General features: G+C 41.1%; 1 protein-coding gene across 1 annotated transcript; it reads left to right on the top strand.

Moving 5' to 3' along the window:
- The first annotated feature begins 2,849 nt into the window (after nt 1-2,849).
- Nucleotides 2,850-4,203, top strand: FANCF (FA complementation group F). The gene has a single exon (XM_054827674.1). It carries the CDS (start codon nt 2,879-2,881, stop codon nt 3,977-3,979), a length of 1,101 nt encoding a protein of 366 aa, XP_054683649.1. The 5' UTR covers nt 2,850-2,878; the 3' UTR covers nt 3,980-4,203.
- The last annotated feature ends 15,476 nt before the right edge of the window (nt 4,204-19,679 follow it).

The following is a 19,679-nucleotide window of genomic DNA, read 5'->3' as shown; positions in this document are numbered from 1 at the left end:
AACTGCCTCTGTTACCTCGTTTCTTTTGATTGTTCCTTAAATTCATCTTCCAATGCATTGTTATACAGAACTCTCCTAGTTCTTCAGATCAGGTTCTGTTTTGCCTTATATGCATCAACTGTGCCTCATCATGACTGGAGACTCCAAATGCAGCTGCAATACTTGGAAATACATAAATATAGTTTTTGCATGGATCATTTTATTACAGACATGTCAAACTGTATTCCCTTGATGAAAAATGCTGATATTTAGACTTTTTATCCTAACTTGAGACAAACCCAAGTGCTGAAATATTCAGAGTTTTTTGTAAAATGGAAATTCCATTTTTCAGTCAGCTCTACAGAGACCCATTAGAACTCACAGGCCATCTCCCTTCACATGCAAGAGTATTCCAGATAGCATATTATTCAGTGTTTTTTTCATCTCGGTTAGATTTTCACAACCTGTTTTTGTTAGTTTCCTCATGCTGCAAATGTGATTATTTGATTTCTTTCAACTGAAACATTCACATGGATATAAACCCATATACTTTATCCAATAACGAAAAAGAACAGACATGTGAAAGATTTCTTGGGAAAAGTTTTCTGACATAAAGGGAAATTTCTCTTCTTTATGACATGGAGTATACGCACCTCCAAAAATATCCCTCACTAAAATAGAATGTGGGTCTGGAATTCACCAAAACTGTTTTCTTCCTCTATGCCACAGCATTTAATTCAAGAGATGCTGTATTAAACCTAACAAAGAGGCCAAAGCACATAATATGTAATCACATTCCAACCACTTGGTGTTTCTATCACTCTTCCATTTAAGTAGTGTTAAGTAAAATGTCCCAAAGTGTTGCACTCATTGTACGTAACTGAAAAGTTTGCATGTTCCATCTTCTCTTTAACGTATATTAGTTTGTAATATGTTTTGGAATATACTGGCATGGCAGATGATAGGTAAGTATGAATTTATTAATAACAAAAGCAATTCCGTTGTTAAAAATGCAACAAATCTCTAGCCACCTGTAGCCAATTTTACGTTTATTACTCCAGAAATGGTTAACAGAAAGCTTAAAAGAGAATTTTCAGGAGAAAAACATACATTTTATAATGTCTTTTAAGGTATCGTTATATTCACAGACATTGAGGGATTGTTACAAGCTCCTTCCACCAGAAGGGCCATAGAATTTCACGCTCATTCCTGGAGTAAGCCCTTAACCTACAGGTGATCTAGACTATCAAGTCTGTAACCCCATGATTTTTTAAACAGATGACTAAAATAAGAAAATAGCATAAGAGCTCAGAAGAGACCTCTGTTTTCTGGAGAGTACTTGAGAAAGACCTTTCACCTATGTTAGTTTGAAGTCTGGTGTAACTCAGAGGCTACAAGAGTTGTGTCCCCTACTATCTGAGCTAAAGAATATTCGCTACTGAGCGTTTACTGCACACTCACTCCATCACCCCAAAATGCAGTTCATTTAGATAACAAACTCAGGGGAAACCATTTCCAGCACTAAGATGTATGGAAGAAAACATGTGTTCTGCATAAAAGGAAGAGTATTATGGTTTGCCCTACAGTATTCTAGCTTACAGCATTATAGTTTAGTTTCTGTTGCTGGTTCCTGCCACAAATTCCAGTCAAACCTCATTTACTCTGCCAGGTGTTGATCTTGCCTTTCAGAAAGCCCTTCCCAATGGCGCTGGGGGCTCACCAGGCCTCTCCGCTGCCTCCGTACCCACTCTGTGGCCAGGATTATGCCACGGAGCTTGTGAGCTCCCTGAGGAGCACGCAGCAGCTCCCAACACTACCAGCGCCGGTGCCCCGACCGCTTTCCTGCCACTGCCTCACGCCCTCAGGAGCGGGGCATCAGGGGGCACCTGCGGAAGCTGCTGGAAGCCGGGCCAGCCTGCTCCCTTCCACGCTGTCAGGGAACGCTGAGCGTGGCACGTCTGTTGTGGGGACAAGGATGGAGGGAAAGGAGATGAGGATGGAGGGAAAGGACCCATCTCCCGGCTTAGCAGAAGCCTTTGAGGCGGCAGACATGAGGAAAACACCAGGGAATGGTTGCTCCGATGAGTAGGCTGCGCCCTGCAAGCTACAGGTAATACCTCTAGCCTGTCATGTAAAATCGTCCTTCAGCTGGCAGAGGCGGGAAAGGGAGAAAGGGTCGCCTCTCCTTGCTACAGAGGGGAGAGGTTTCCACCATGCTGTCTGGGGGGCATCCGTGTGAGAAACCCTGGCTGCGACAGCGCCCAGAAGGGCAGGGCAGGCATTAGCCATTACCTCGGCAGGCAGCCAGAGGCCTGCTGTGAGTACCCGGGGGTGGGGGGGAACCGCTAATGAGCTACAAAGCCATTCTTTGGTAGGTCAGTGGGGAGCAGGGTTCGCCTCCGGGCAGGGTGCCGAGCTGCGGGCAGCGCTGAGGAGCCAACCTGGCTCCACGCTAAGCGTGCCTACGGCCACCTTCCAGCGACAGGGCATACCACAGAAATGGGGAAGCACCCCAGAGCGCGGGACATGGGATGTTTGCTCTTGAAGAGTTTTATTTTTCTACGGAGCATTTAGAAATATTATTCTAAGGCTTATTCTAAGCCTCTTAGCTGTTGTTTGCTGTGGTTTTTTTAACTACTTAATCCTGCTCGGTTTTTAATGCTTTAATTGGGCTCAATTTCCCCCTCCCGCCCTTCGCTGAAGGATTAGACACAAATGACTGCCTCAGGAGAACGGTTAAAGGCTCCTTTAACGGAAGATCAGTCCGTATCGGATTGACGTCAGATCCAGCCAATAGAGTTACCAATCCCCGCCCTCTCCGGTTCGGACTGGCTGAGGTTCCCAGAGGGAGGCGGGACTTCTGCTCAAATCGGTGGCGCCAAGGCCGCAGCTGTCCGCCATGGAGGCCGTGCTGGAGCAGGTGGAGCAGCTGCCTGCGCTCCTGGCCGTCTCCCGCTCCACGATGGTGCGGGACTGGGACTCCCTAACCCTGGACAGGGCTCTAGAGTGGGCCCGGTACTTTCAGCACCTCCACGACCGCTTCCGTACCCGGCCTCGGCTCCGGGAGGCCCTGGGGCGGCGGCTGCGGCGGGGTCAGCCGAGTCATCTGCTCGGCTTCCCCCACTTGGGACGTTGCCCGCAGCTGCTGGGCCTAGCGCTGCTGGAGAACCGTGCTCTGCCGCCCGCTGCCTGCCGCCGCCTGATCCACAGCCTGCTGCAGCCTTCCGGCGCGGAGGCCGGCCCCGAGCCCTACAGCCTGGCGCTCCTCGCCCGCCGGAAGGCCGCCTCCCGCCTCCTGGCACTGCCCTGCGGCCTGCCGCGGCCTCCGAAGGAGCTGGAGCCGCAGGTGCAAGCGGAGGCGCAGCTGCTGCTGAGCCGGCTGCGGGAAGAAGGGCAGGAGACCGAGCTGGCCGCGGGGCAGCTGCGCTGGCTGTCGGGTGTCCTGGAGCAGCTCCCCCAGTCCCGGGCCTTTGAGGTGGTGGCGGGGGCGCTGCTGCTGCTGAGGCAGGGGAGTGGCGCTGAGCAGGCTGGAGGCGGGGGTCGGGATAGTAACAGCCTGGACGGAAACCAGGCGAGCGGAGCAGGAGACGAATGTGTTGCTGGGCCCCTGCTTTCCTGGCTGCTGGGCGACGCGGGGCGGTTTTCTGCCTTCTGCCTTTTCCTCCCAGGCTCCTGTCTTGCCTCCCTGGCTGGCCACTATTCCCAGTTCAGCAGATCTTATTTGGAACTCTTAACTGGCTGGGGAAGCCACTTACTCTATGACCCCTTGCAGGGACGGTGGGTTAAAAGTTGTCTTGACAAAGCTGAATTGTCCTGGGAGGAACTGAGGGAGCGCTTCAGCTGCCTCTGTCGGGGATCTGCACCACTCAGGGGACAGACCCAAGCTGCTCTGAAGCTCTTGAAGGCACAAGATGGAGACTTTAAAGCCTGTGGCTTAAGCGTGTGGACTGACTTACTGGTGGAAATAGAGGAGTATCTGAGGAAAGAAGCAGAACGCTAATGTGTGAATGCAAAAGCAATGTGAAACCTTTTGAAATCCAGCAAATTTGCTTCACTATGTTTGATGTGAAATCTTGTCTTGGGTTGAAAACCAAGCATTGATGTGACTGCTGAGGACAGTGTTTCTGACTGCATGCGATGTCTATCGGGAGGCCTGGTGCTTTCTTGTAATTACACTGTTAATTCAGGTCACAGCAGGAAATGTCTTCCTTTTTGGTACTTGTTGCTCACCTAATAAAATGAAGAAAATACTTTGTTTCAAATGTAGAATAAAGTTTTCTGTTTAGAAAATATTGCAGTTCAGATAGGGTCATGGTAGTTGTATCTCTAACTGCTGGAGGCTGACTAAAAGCTCAAGGGGAAGGTGGAGTTTCAAATGCGAAAACCCCAAATTCAGGGTTAATTTAGTAGCGGTTGTCTTCATTGGACTTTCTGCTCTCGTGGCCACTTTAATGCTTCTATAGCTCTTGTACATGACTTAGCCCCTGGGTCTAAGTGATGGTGAGAGAAAGCCAACTGGAAAGGTTATTGAAAAGTTCTACATTTGGAAGGCTTTATTAGTTGCTCTATTATATGATAATATGCGAGTATTTCCTAAGAAAACTGCAGTAAAATGTAGCGTGTTCTGTGTGGTTTTCTTCCCTTTTCCATAGTAATTAGATAATTTTTGTTCTGTGGAACAGAATAGTGAGTGGACAGCAAACTGTTTTATTAGATGACAAATTTTTTTCTTTGTTCTTTTGTGTTCAATATATTTCTGTGGGGGGGAAAAATTGTTCAGGGTTATTTCTATCTTATCACTGTCATTTGAAATGAGTATTATGATGCAGAGGTAACACGTTCATGTATATTTAGCTCTACGCTAGTATTACCAAAGCAAGCAGTATGATAAGAGAATAGTTGAGGAAGATGGGAGAAATGTATGTGAATGCTGCAAAAAGACATCTTCATTGATCTTTTGTGTGGACTACCTGTCAAAGAGTTCCTGTAGCCCATATTCTTATAGATTCCAGATCAGTTGAGCCAGCTCTCTCTTCTAAGTCTCCTAAGTCCCTTTAGGAAGGGTTAGAAAGTGCTTTGCTTCTGCTTATAAGCTTAAAAAAGCAAACAAGATATTAAACAGTATAAACTGGATTGGAGCTATTCAGAATAATAGTCTGTATTAAAAAATAAAGTAGTGTATACAACTATGGCAGACATTTCTATACCACAAAACCAGAGGGGGAGGCATCTCATGATTTTGAAATGGAACCAATTAATACAAGGGGATGAATGTTGTTTATCTGGGAAGAGAAATAATGCCTATTCTAACTTGTATGGAAATAATTAAAGACATACATAAGTTCTTATTCTTCCCCCTCTTCTAAAATGAGAGAGATAGTCAAGGGTAGCACACTTGAAATAGTTAGAAGGCCACGCTGCTAATCTCCTATCAAAAATATGACTGTTTCCTTTGGATTCCTTGGTACACTGTGTCAGTGAGGCTATAAAGTTATGGAGATCTGCAGATGACTATATTCCAAAAGCTACAGCTGTGGCAGTTGTCTTACTCTTTCTTAAGTGGGGTTGTCCCACCTTCTGGAACTTGTGGTGGTCAGTCTTAAGAGAGCACAGTGTCTGTGGACCTCAGGACTGAGTCAGTATTTCTGTGGTATCGAAAGGAATATGAACACTGTCTGTGAGTGTTTAAAACTGCTTAGAAGTTTGAACTTAATGTTGTCTAGCCGCAGCACAGTTCCCTGCATTATGTAGTTTGGGCATTTGGTATGGAAACTCTGCACTTGAGCTTGCTGTTAACGCTTTTAACAGTCATAAGGGTTTTTTTGGTCTGTTAGAATACTTTTTGCTATCAGAGGTTCCTGATGAATGATATACCCAAAGATACTAGGCAAAGTCATTCTGTTCTCCCCAGCTGTATGATAAGGGTGAATATCAAATGTTGCAGTAATGTTGCAAATGTTACAGTAACAAAACAAATGTCAGTGCTCCTTTTTCTGCGTGGAGATCTAATGGGAAAATTGGTTGGGTAGAAGCTGCTGGCATTCCCTCTCCTAGTGAGGGATAATTGATCTCAAGTATTAAAAAACTTACTGTTCCCAGGTACCTGAGTCTCCGTGACAAATTTCAATGAGAGTTAAGTCTTGTTTTTGCTTGTCAGGGTAGATATGTTTCCTCATGTAGTCAGCATGTTGACCATGTCAGTCAAGTGTCAGTTCCTGAAAATGGTTGTCGTCTTTCCAAGTAATGTATCATTACACCTTTTACTAGCTAAATGCAACTCCAGAAACTTCCAGTGGAGTAGCTGGAAGTAAGAGTCCTTGCAGTGTGACTTAAGTAAAGAAGTAGTTGGTGAGGGGCAGGCAAGAGATGGGCCGGCATAGACCATACATACTTGATTTCCAGTTCTGTCCTTGTTATAGGAAACCTGAATAGTAAAAGGTAGGTTAGCCTCAGTGAGGCAGAAGCACCTGGTTATAGCAACTTTGCAAAAAATGTTCCAATCTGTCCCAAATATATTATAAAGAGGTGCCAGATCTATGATTACCGAATTCCAAAATCCATATGGCATTTATTGAAATAAATGCGTTGGTCCACATCCCCTATTATTTTAGCATGCGTGTTGAGTTTGCCAGGTAGCTGTGCAAATAACACTTAATTAACCTTTTTTTAGAACTTAATTTTTAATAAAAGTGTTAACAGGAAAGTAAAGAGTGTGATGCCTGTAACCTCCTTCCTTCCTCTATGTATTTGCAGCTCATATTTGCATGCTGAGGCTTGCAGCCCAAATTTGCAAACTCTTGACCTAAACAATCTCAACTGTCATGGGAAGTAAGATATTCGAAATGACAGACTACAGCCTCTCCCCCTGACACACACCTTTCCCTTTTTACTAATAAAGAGAAACGGATCTCTAATTTCTCTGTTAAAATGATGATTGAAGAAACTGTTATATTCCTGTTTCAGAAGATTGGTAAGTATATTGAGGCATCTTATTTTACTTAGTGAATCAGGAGGATTTTACTTGCCTAATAAATAGCTAAGACGAATACTTTACCACTGATTTTTTTAAAGTAGTAAAGGGAAAACATTTTACCTTTTGTCAAACAGAACTGTAATTCCTCTCTACAAGTGACATGTAAGGAGATGTCTGGGTACTAAGCTCCTTTTTTTCTTATTGCTCTTGTGAAGTGTCTGTTACCTTGTAATAACCCTACTAAACAAAATCTAGAGGAAAACAAATTAATGATCTAGTAATTTGCAGTATATATCTAGATAGTAGAATAAGGATAAATGGTGTAGAATAAATTATTCATTTAGGAAAAAATATAAGCAGATTGGTACTATTCAGATGACTGTGAGCCTGATTGTGACTGAAAGAACACATGTTCAATTCGGAATGTCCAGTTGAAATGTCAAGTCCAACAATGCATCAAAATGAATTTTTGTTTTGCGTGCAAGGTTTCTTTCCCCGCCTCCCAATTAGGTGAATAAGGATCTAATGTTCTTGTTCTTCAGAGGCAATGACAAGTGACTTTTTTTCCTTGTGTGTAAGAATATTTTTTTCGGTCATGGAGACAAACTAATATTTTGATCATATGGCAGTAGTATTTCAGGTACTGTTTAACTGTAAACCAAAGTTAAAGTTGTATGGCTAATTTCAGTTCTGCTGTTTCTGAAAAATTGAAGGTTTAAAGCTAAATTCTGTTCCTTGTGAAGAGTTTGGATGCATGACCCGTTGTAGCATGCAAGCGAAGGTGTCACTTCATCCCCATGTAGAATACAGCAAAGAGGCACCACTAGCAGGGAACCGTCTGCTTGAGAAGCTTATTTAGTTTGATGGGCAGAGTTACAGAAAAATAAATCAATCAAATGCAAGTGAAGATGGTGAGGAGAAAAAGCAGAAAACCGCTCCCTTCTGAAGGCCCTGGAGAAAGGGTAGATTTCCCCTTCACCAAAACTGAGTGGCTTTGCTACTGCTGGAGACAGCGTTGGGTCTGTGAATGTTGTGATTAAAAAAAAAAAAAAAATCAAAAGACTTTTGATTCTATGTTGGCTGCTCTGCTAAAGCGCTCAGCCTCTTCGTTCCCTAATGACCACTTGGATCAATGGTTTAACAGGCAGGAATATTAAGGTAGTGAATGAGAAATGTAGCTGTGTGCGCAGAGTAGGAAACTGGGCTTATTTAAATAAGGGTTACTCTCACAAAGAGGAGGTCAAAAGAACAATATCCTGTCTGCCCTGGTATAAAATAGACTTGAGTAATCATGAGTGTGGTCAGGAAAAATAGCTTTTTATCAGTTAATAATTAATATAAATCCTTCTCACAAGCTGTTTGCTCTCAGTATTGTATCTGTCTCGTGAGGGATTAAATGTTATTTTGACCAAACACATTGTTGTCTATTAATCAGTAATGTGCCTGTATTGAATTTCAGATTAAGAAATCATAGACAACCTGGAAGCAATTACATGTTTGTTCTACCTTACCTATATACTCGTTTAAACATCTGGGGGGGGGGGGGGGGGGCGCAGATGTCTGTAACAATGAACTAGACCAGAGATAAACACATAGTTGAGATGTATTCTCTTTTATCATTTTTTTCAAATGTAGCCTCAGAAGATGTTAAACTGGTTAATGTAGCTGCTACAATAATGAAGTCATACACGTACCAACACCACTTTAATTCCTTGTGTGCCAATACCTTAGAGTTACTGATATTACTTTCCATATTTAATTATATCCTAATAGCTTTTCATTGTGCCAGTTCTTTCACAACTAGAGATCTTTGTCCCTAAGTCTTTAATTAGAGCGGTTGGCATTTTACGTAGTGTTTTGAATCATCTCAGACACCACAGAGGGTGGCAGCAGAGTCTCTCTGCACAGATGGGCTTGGACTTCTGGTCCAAAGGGAAAAGCTGAGCTCCTGGGCTGTTTCTAGAAGTGGAAGAGATGCAGGGAGTAAATACCCACTGTTGTGCTACCCACTCAGGAGTTTTCAATTGAAAAATCCCATTGAGAGTCTGTTTTGTCCTTGCAATTCTGATTTTACCAGCTCTTTAATTTAATATAGGATCGGGTAATAATATAAACTGTATCCCCTAACTGTCTCTATCCACAGACCTGTTTTATTAATAATATTAGGTATTCAGCTCTTAAATTCCTTTTCTATTACATGATAAATTCCTGTAGTATTATGTGATCAATTTACTGTAACCCTTAACTAGGATATTTTACCAGAAATGATAGCAGTATGCACTGAACAGAGACTATAGCAATCAAATTCTGATTTTTGTCTTGAAATGCACCTTCCTATTATATTTCTCCCTCTGGGAAGAAAGTCTAGGATGAATGCTCAGACATGGGCTATTCATAGTGTGTAGCTCACAAAGCATCTGATAAAGCGTTATTTAAGGTTTTGGCAGTCGTCAGGAGTTTTAAATCCCACCACAAAGATTCAGTTTGAATGTTTTCCTAAGGATCGTTTCCAGGAATGAAATGATTTGAACTGCTTTTACCTGCACATTTGTATCCCTGTTCCTCTTATGGTGTGTTAGAGTTTATGACTATCTGAACAGGAAATCGTAATTGTGGTCTTGAGTTTCTGTACATAGTGCTTGTCTCAACATAAGTTAGCAATGGAAGAAAATGATTATGTGCTTTCTATTGTGTATGATTAAAAATTACACCCATAAAATAAGCCAGCAATACAAGACTACTTGTTATATGATCCAATTGTCAGTTAAATGCATAGCAAAATACTTTAATGCTGAATAACTGGGAAAAATTGTGTGGGTATATTGGTTTTGCTCTCATAGGAGGAGATAATGAATTCTCTTGAAATACCAGCAGGCTGAAATGTAAATGCAGCCTCTCTTTCCAATACTTATAGGCAGTGAAGTCATTAATATTTTCTTATTAATGTAAATGAGCTAGGTAAGAACAATTGATTTCTTCTAGGAATTAATTGGGCATGATCAATCCCTAAAACAAGTGTGACAACAAGGTCATTCATCAGCTGTTTAATGTTGCAATAGCCTAAGCTTGCCCTTTCAGCTAGGAAAAGGTGCCGTACCCTGGGGAAAAGGCTTTTAAATCGTTATGCTATTGACAAAACTTGTGCATGTTGCCCCTCACAGCCTCATCATTCTTAATGTTGAGGTGAAAGTTGCCGAGTTCAGGTGTTTTATAATTTGCCTTGTAAATGGTATCTCAGTTCAAGCTTAAATTTCTTTTAAGCAGTGAAAACATAAGGTGAAAGGAAATTTAATATATTAAGAGTGACAGTCAGCTGCTTGGTCTGGCCCAAACTTTTGAGAAAACACATGGAGTTATCTTCCCACCTACAGAATACGGCACGAGTGTTTGTGTCCTACCAAAGAAGTTCTGTTTGTGTCCTAGAAGAGTCGATGGTGCTCGTGAGAATGTGCTTAGCGTTCTGCTCAGTTGCAAATTTTTGTCGAGTTGGAGGAACACTTCCTACCTGAAACTAAGGATCTCAACAGCTACGCAGGGATCTTTAGGCATTGGAAGTGATAAGCAAGAGAATGTCATTGTTTAATTTTAGATCTTTTTTTACTCACTCTGGAGTGAGATGATACTTTTTGCTGGATTCTACCAATGAAATTACCTGACCCATCATTTGTTTGTTTGCTTCAAGTTAGTTTGAGCACTGAATTCACCTCTAATTTGCCTACGTCTTTTTTTGTTTACAGGCTTGCTTTTCCCCAAATGCAACAGGCACCTTCCCTTTTATTCCTCATAAATGTGCATAAAAACTTGTTCGGGTTAAAAGGTAATACAGGTTAAGGGAACGCCGGGATGACCGTAGTGCAGAATAATTTCTATAATGTGAAACTAGAATTTCTTACTACTACTGGAATAGTCAAGTAAGTACTTTCCCCCATTTTAAAATTAATTTTATAACAAGTTAGTTACTGCATGAGCCAAAAGTCAACCAGGTGACAAACTCCACACCTTCAAATGGTATGCCAAACTATCATTTAACCTAAGAAGCAAGGATAAGATCCATCAGCAGGAAGTGAAAGAGTGAAACGGTTAAAAGAAAGATTTGGTCTTCTGTAATGGTAAGATTATGAACTTAATGGAATAATTTATTGACACTTTTTGTGACTTTCATTGCTTGCAATCCTTTGCAGATACTCAGTGTCTTCCTAAAATAGGCTTTTTTTTTTATTTTAAGCAAAAGTTTCTTGGCTAAAAGTAGGACCACACAAGTGCAATCCTATGGCCTGTTAGTGGAACAAGTGAGGATTAAAAAAAAGATGAAAAAGAAACAACGATTTATTACATTGATTATTGGTATGAATCTGGGCGCTCTGGATCTTCCTGATGTAAGGTTTGCAAAGATGTGTGGCTATTTTCAAGGCCTCATGTTCCTGGGTGATGCATTTCACACACTGGGTGCAGTGTGAGACTGTGATGCGGTGCAGACCTGTGAGACGAGCAGGAGTACAATCCTGCTGTTAGTACCGATAGCATTGTGGCAGGTTTGTTTGGGGTTTTTTTTAAGTACGAGTTCTTGCTGTGTGGCGTGAAGAGCCTGGTTCTGTTACTGGTGGCAGGCCTGTGAGCTCCAGAGAAAAGGTTTAAACTGGGCATGTGTCATCGTTCATTTTGCAAATCATATTTACAGTAAATGCATGGCTATAGTTCAAGGCCTAAGGAGACAGATACAGCTAGAGAAATGGTTTGTACTGCCAGAAGACTTTTGCTGCTATTACTAGAGCCAACATATTTTTCTTTGTTTTAGCGTCAACGGAAAGGTTGAAGTGTGTGGTCGCGCAGCACGGGTCAGGAAGGGATACTGGCTTGCAAAACATGAAGTCACGGTGTGAGTTTTGCGCTAAGTTCATAGTGCTGTGACAGCACCGTTGAGTGCGAGCTGCTGTCATCTTGCCTCCTCTCGCTGTTGTCCCGCTTTTGCTCTTTCTGATTTGACGAAAAACGTAGTTTATCTGCACAGCAGAATATCTCACCTGAATAGTGGTTGGGCACTGTGCTGGTGCATGCCCTTTCCCACTCTGAAATTCTGTTTTTTGCTGTTTGTCACACCTTGTGAGCCTCATCTTCTGCATGTGGTGAGCGTAGCATAGAGCACGTGGTAATGTTTTTGGAGCGATCGTTGTTTAAGACTATTGGAGTCCTTTCAGTAAAAGTGAGAAAGTAAGTTTTACCTGGATCAGGCTTAATACTGCTTCCTTTTGAATGTAATTGGATTTTTGTCACTGACTGCAATTGAGCAAGATAGAGCACAAATTTTGGTGTGAAATGTAACAGGCAATATCACCACCAAAGCAGGAAGGAATGCTGCACTTAGTTTTGAAAGACTGTACAAAAGTGTAGGGCAAGAGTTCCTATGTAAGGAATTTATAATGTGAAAAAATAATTGTTTCTTTTAAGTAACTGAGGAAGGATTCCGAAGGTGTTAACTCTGGTAACGTAAAACTCTCATCTTCACACCTTCCATCTAAGTCAAGTTTTCTAAAACTTTCTCTTTGTCCTATGAGTTTGTACTTATGACAATTTTTATACCTGTTCAATCTGAGAAGGGGAAAAATGTCATAAATCATTCTTGTCTGTTCTCAGTAATGTCGAAAACATGTGTCGATGACACTGCCAGTTCAAGACTGCTGGAAACATGAATTAAATTGCAGAGGATTAACAGGAACAATTTACAGAAGGCGTGTTATCCAAGTAGACACATGCCCGCTCCACTAGTCAGTGGGCATATGGTTGAATCTGGAGTTGCTACAGTAACTTCAGGTAATAGTGAGCATGCACTAGCCACTAATTACAACAGGAAAACGCTGGACCCTGTGCACCGCACTGACAAATTGCTCCCAGTGGTATCTAAGCTATTTCACTGTTGTCATTATAGCCTCTAGCAAAGTCAGGATATTTGAAAAGAATACGGTGTCTGCAACCTATTAAAGATATTATATCCCTATTTATAGTCCAGTTCCACGAATAGAAAATTCCAACAGAACGTTTACTATAGAAATTTTGGAATATGGAGCTTTTAAAGGCAGTTGTGTTTAGTTTATGGGCCAGGTATTTAGAAAAAAAGCAATTAAAGCCGCCTTGCTCATTAACCTTTCAGTTCCTCGTAGGGCACTTTAAACACAAAAAAGTGATTACATTTTGATTTGTAATGCTTCGGCGATCTGGACCTCTTCTCTGTGCATGTGTGCATTGTATTAGAGCGCAGTCTCTAAATACTTGCACGTGGTTTTGTTCTACCGTGATTTAACTGATACGATGATCTTCTAAACTCTTTGAGTTCATGGAATCTAATCGCCTTTTGCCATGTGCTTTGTTGAGTCCTTTTTATGTTTGCTTTGCAAGGGTATAATACCAGGAATACACGACATAACTGCATTACCATGGGTTTTGCTAGTTCGCAGTGATTGAGATGCCTCGATAATTTATAATAATGGTGAATCAAGACAATGATTTATAGAATGCGTATTTTGACTTCTGCTTGACGAATTGGAAGAAATGGCAGCATGAGTATTATCTCTCTGTCACTGTTTGAGTATGATGAGCACAAGTCAACAAGTCATTACTCCCTTTAGAAGATAGCTGAAGTGGGGCAAAAAATTGTATCCCATGCAGTCAGCCCAAGACATGGGTTAGCTGAACCAGAAATCATTGTTTTAAAACGATGTACGGATTAGGAAAAGAGGTAGCTTGAAAAGTATTCTGATTCTCAGTAGCTAATTAGAATTAGTGTGTGTTGGTGGGGATGGTGGTCCTTAGGTTAATCTTTTCATTTTCTTCCAACAGCAATTAAAAATAATAGATGACAAACATAAAAGGTAAAAGAAAGATTTTTGCTGTCTTCTAGTGACAGGAAAATAATCCAGATGTTGGATGAAGTTTTTCTTCCTTCAGTCCACACGAAGATGTATCCAAATAAACCTAAAATACAGAGCCTCTTAAAATGCAAAGGTTTTTCATCATCTTGGCAGCTGTGATACACAATCGTAACACACCTGATGAATCCTTGTCACTACAAAAGCTTCAGGCACAGTGGCATTTTGCTCTTTTTGCTGAAGATCATGACTTCAGTGTTTGGCGAACATTGCATGTGTACCAGAGGTAAAAAGTTCAGCTACTGATTAAGGTCTGAAGGGAACTTTTTTCCAACAAGATTAGAAGAGACCTTTGGTTTTCTCTTTGTATTTAGCTTCATATTTTGTAGCGTGAATTGTCACTGCAAAGGTTGGAAGCGTTGGTTCTAGTCTTCCCTTCTGAGCCTGTTATATGCAGTACTACAGCGTAACTAAAATGGTTTGGTCCAACTAAAGCAACTGGTCTGAAGAAGAGAGTTCTTGAAATGTAATGGTAAAAATAGGATTTTCATATTCTTATATGAATTGCCATGCTGTTTGATGTACTTATTTTTTAATACATTTTTACAAAATCTCAATCTATACAAAATCTGCCCGTACTTCTGGATGTACCAATTTTTTTAAGGAAAAATAACAGTGTAACAGTATTTTCACTGCCAAATCATATTTCTGGATTGTGAAATTCTTGATTTAACTGTAGAATACACTCACTTAAAAGTTAGCAGCCAAAAGTTGTATCTTTTAATTGAATGAAGTTCTAAAGAAAGTAAATAAAGGCGTTGTCAGTCTGTCAAGTGAACAGAGAACTTCAAGTACAGAGAAATCAAATGACTTGTGCAGAGGGATGCAGGGAGTTTGTAGCAGTTGGCCACTTGATGTGGCTAATTATATTCCTGGGTCTCATCACAAATCTCTCCTTGTTTAATTATGAGACTTAGATGTTTTGACTGTTTCACAGCAGTTCAAAGGCAACTTTTAAGAAAAAGCGAATAGCCATTTGATAACAAAGTTATTCATCACCTGCACGGTCGTAGACTTTATCTAGGTGACTTTCTTATTCCTTTGGCACTCCTATGGTAAAAAGTAATTAAGTTCATGTAAAGAAAATGGAAAATGGTAGCTTTTCCACCACAATGAAATGCTGAAATCTGAATGAATGATGAAGCCTTTAGAATTAGTGGCACATTACTGTAGCGAACTGAGAGAGTGACCTGCCCTGAAGGAACAGGGAAAAGCAATAATGTTCATGTCCCATCTGTCAGAAAGGTGTAGGAGACATTTCTTGTTACATAATGGCTGTCCCGTTCCTTGAAATATTGTGGGGATTAGAAAATACCTTGCATAATTTATGTACACCATCTCTATTCCAGAACCATACATTACCGTTCCCACAGACAGATTACGCTGATGTTCTGAACCATATGTATGGCTTATGCAGGTAACATAATACTTTCAAATTATATGCTCTATGAGCCAATAAAATTAGTATGGGGTACTTATGCAATAGCCTCATAACAGCTAAACTAACAAAGGTTTATAAAATACTTCTCTCCTAATTTTTCATGGGGCAGTCATTGGTTTTTATTTTTTTTTCCCTTAGCTTTACTAATGAAATGCAGCATTAGAAACCGGCTCTAGCCAAAATGCCAGTGTTCTCAGACATACATGGAATTCCGTTCTCCTATCTCTTGTTATCACAGAATGAATCATAGAATGGTTTGTTCTCAGATGTGAATCTCTAGGATTCAAGGACCAAATTTTCAGCATGTATAGAATAGCCGCAGAGCTATGATAAGTTACACTCGCTTAAATTGGGCTTCTTGAGAGGGAAAATAGATGATCATTTTAGATATACTTTGAGATGACATTTTACTGTTGCATCAGCTTTTATTTCTGCATGGGCAGCCTGTATTATTTTTCCAAATACCTTCACTGGTTCACTTCCAAAACAGTTATTGGACCATTTAATTCCATTAGGGCTTTATTTCTTTGGTTTTGGGGGAGAGGTGCTTTCTTTTTTGAGAGTAGCCTGCTGGTACACAACCACTGGCACTATTTGACTTCTTGGAAGTAATTTTCCAAGACCAATAAATCTATCCAAGGGCCTATGAAAGCACAAGAGGATTGATTGTTTCTGTCGTACTGGGATTGTCTGCTTCTGAGCCTAGAGAGCCTGAGTCAAGATGCGGCAGTGGGGAGGCCAGCAATGCACGGCCTGTTTGTCCACCTGGAACTGACACTGGGCGCTGAGCTGTGCTGGCTCAGTGGCAGCTTTGGTATCTTTTCTGTGCAATTTGCTGCATCCTCGTGAGGAGCAGCCCTGGCTCCTCTCCTGCCCCTGAGGATGGTGCTTTACAAGGGCATGGAGTGACAGGGCAAGGGGTAATGGCCTTAAGCTGAAGGAGGGTAGATTTAGATTAGATATAAGGAAGAAACTCTTCACGATGAGGGTGGCGATGCACTGGCACAGGTTGCCCAGAGAAGCTGTGGCTGCCCCTGGCTCCCTGGCAGTGTTCAAGGCCAAGCTGGATGGGGCTTTGGGCAACCTGGGCTAGTGGAGGGTGTCCCTGCCCATGGCAGGGGGGTTGGAATAGGATGAACCTCAAGGTCGATTCCAACCCAGTAATGCTGTGCTTCGGCAGACCTATGAGCTTTACTGCTGCTGAAGGAGGTGGCCTGGGCCACCTGCCTGCTCTTAGGGGGAGGCCAACTGCTTGTGCGGTCACCTTATTACATGCATGAGAGGCTAGCTAGCCTGGCATTCCTTAGGTTTCACTCGATTCGTTTCCAATTCTGGTTCACCTTGTAGCTCGATAGTGTGTGTGCTGCTAGAGAAAAGGTGGAAGATATGTATGTGGGAACATATGGCTGGGGTAGGAGACACGTGCAGCAATTTCTTCTGGCAGCATTAGTGTTTTATGCTTTCTTCAAGTACACACTTTGATGTGTATTTTCTTTATTCCTAACCAACAGTTTAGAAAATGGGTAGACATTGTGGTTAGGTGAAAAGCATTGGAAAGGAACAGAGTTTTGTCTTTCATGTTACTCCATTGCAAAGGTGCACAAGCTGGACTATCTTAAAGAATTATTTCTGTAGTCATTTCAGATGTCATAGGCTGAAAGACAGTAACTTTTAGTATATTTTGCTGAATCAGCTTAGATTATTCTAAAAAGTGCATTAGTGCAGTCACTTCAGTTGAGTCCTTTTCCGTTTTTAAGATCCTATTTCATAATTTGAAAACAAAGTTGTTTAAGTTCCATTTAGAAGAAATACTGCTTACTGTACAAGATGACTTGAGAAGGATATCCATCTAAAATAAAAGATTAGGTCTACTTCTATTTTGCACCTTCTGAGCAGTGGAACCTCTTGGGACACAAGGTATTGATCCTAATATCTATTCAAGACTTTCAGGATTGACACTTGTTAAAATTTGTGTTTCACAGTTATATTTTAAAATTTGATTTCTGGCCATTATTGTACTATAATAACTGTATAGTTATTCTAGGTGTAACCTAATGAAAGTGAAGTCTTCCTGCCTTTACTGCTACTGTTTTGTAGTAGAATTTAATAGCACTAAGTGTGTTTGCTGATAAACTTTCAGCTGATTAATTAAGCTTTCTCTCACACCTAAACAAACACACCCACACGCGGAGTTCTTAAGTAACTGTAATCTGAAACTGTTCCATGCTGTAAAATCAGTAGGTGGTTGCTGTCAGCATTAGCATATTTGGTTTATATTTTTCTGCAATAACTATTGGTCTAGGAAAAAAAAAATTCTGAGAAAACCATTCATTTCTACACAAATGAAATGGGGAAAAGGGCAGGTTTGATTTTTTTTTTAATATTAAATATCTAGGACACCCTAAAATGATGTTGACTTCCATAAGCCATGCTACCTGATGATCTGAAATATTTTAATTTATGGACTTGTTAGATTATTTGCTTTGCTAGCATTGTATGTAACTGTACAAACATGTGTTTTGCGGTCCTATCGTCAGTATTCTTAACACAAAGGATTTTTGTTGATAGAGCTGTAAGGAGAATAAAGCTGTAGGAGTTCACTGCCATTTCACTGATGTACGTGAAAATCCCCATGGAAACTTAGTGGTCTTTTCATTGATTTCTGTCGCTTGATTTCTTGAGTGTTCCTTCACAAAAATGGCCTCAGGTTTTTCATTATGTTTGAATGCTGCCTGCTTGTGTGCTACCCTGAATGCTTTGTAAATCAGCGGGTAGGGTCATCGGTTCCTCTTGTGTTGTAGATCTTTCTAGGAAATATCTAATAATATCGGTTCTGAAATTGTCATTTGTAAAATAACTGATTCTTCAAAGAAAAAAAATATTAAGCATGAACCCTGTTTTTTTTTTTTCTGCTGTCGCTGGTATAGACCACTATGGAAAGGACTTAATAGTTCAGTCTTGTCCCTCACATGAATAACAGCAAGCAACTGCTTTCATTAGGTTTCCTGTATTTTCTTATCGTACATCAGGAGACAATAATATGTAGACCTAAATTTCAAGTGAAATCCTGACTCTGAGTCACAGTAATGTATCTATTGACTTAGGGTCAAAATTTTCTCATCTATGTTCTTTTGACATGAAGGGAGGTACAGACTTCACAAAGTGCTACAGAATAGGACTGCCCAGGTGGTCATCTAAATATTTTGCAGAGTTGTTTGATTGTTTTTGTTTGTTTTTTCCTGGCTCTGTTTTTTGAGACAGTACCATGCTCTTTGTGCCACATTAAATAAGAAAGGTTAGAATATCTTGGTGAAACCAGATTATTTGGAGCCACGTTGCATTTCTGCGTCAAATTCTATTCTAAAATATCTCGATTGAACTTGCAATGTTCTCTCTGACTGCACAGGCACAAGTACAAAGGGATTCCAGAAGAGAGTAAATCAAATATTTCTTTTGGTACAATCCAGGAAGGTTTTTATGATCTGGAAAATTAAATTACTAATTCTGCAGTCACCCTGATGAAAGTAATTGGTTACAGTTCTGGCACATCTAATGAGTTGATGAGAACACTTGTTTTTAGATACAGAGAATTAGACTTCATTGCATTTCAGATGGGTGCTATTTGTATGTGGCAGAAACTTTGTATGAAGAGTAGTCTCTCCTTTCTCAGGTTGGTTTTTACCCCGCCGCTGGGCAAAAGGTTAGCCAAGGGAGTTGAATCTGCTGGGGAACCGGGAAGCCCAGGGGTAAGAAAGGCTGAGCCAGGTGAGAGCAGGTGACCCGCCACACCACGGGCTGGAGAAAGAGAGATCTCCAAGATAGTCCGACTCAGTGTTTATTTGGATGAATGCAGCAGGTGTCTTGATTGGAATGGGCGAGGGGAAAATGGGGTGCAACCATAAGGCATCCTGGTAGCAGGCAAGAGGCTGTGCTGGTAGGAGCAGAGGGAATGGGTGCTGGGGGCTGACTGGCAGGCGGGCGCTGCCCAACTCTGTATGGGGGCACTGGGCACAGCCACTGCAGCTAACATGTTTAATGTACTTTTTTTATTTTTTATTTTTTTATTTTTGCTTTCTTTAATTCCATAATTATTCTACTGATTTACACTTTCTCTTTCTTCCCATAAAAACCCTGCGAAAAAATGGATGTAGTCTTTTTTTTTTTAAACAGAAGCTAGTGGCTGGCTCTAACCGGATGAGCAGGATGACATTTTAAAGAATGCCAATTTCTCTCTACGTTTTGCTGTAAGGCTGAAATTAATCTTGTGCAAAAGGCAACATGAGGTCTATTCACACCTTATTCTCACTTAAAACATTTAAGTTAGAATTAAAATAAGCTCTTACGTGGCAGCTTAGTATTGAACTGG

The sequence above is a fragment of the Grus americana genome, chromosome 5, assembly GCF_028858705.1.
Source record: "Grus americana isolate bGruAme1 chromosome 5, bGruAme1.mat, whole genome shotgun sequence".
NCBI classification, from domain to species: domain Eukaryota; kingdom Metazoa; phylum Chordata; class Aves; order Gruiformes; family Gruidae; genus Grus; species Grus americana.
Note: the sequence above shows the minus strand (reverse complement) of the source record. Positions and strands in the feature narration are given on the sequence as shown.

Excerpts from the sequence above, each read along its gene's own strand:
- FANCF (XM_054827674.1), top strand. The coding sequence starts at position 2,879 with ATGGAGGCCGTGCTGGAGCAGGTGGAGCAGCTGCCTGCGCTCCTGGCC.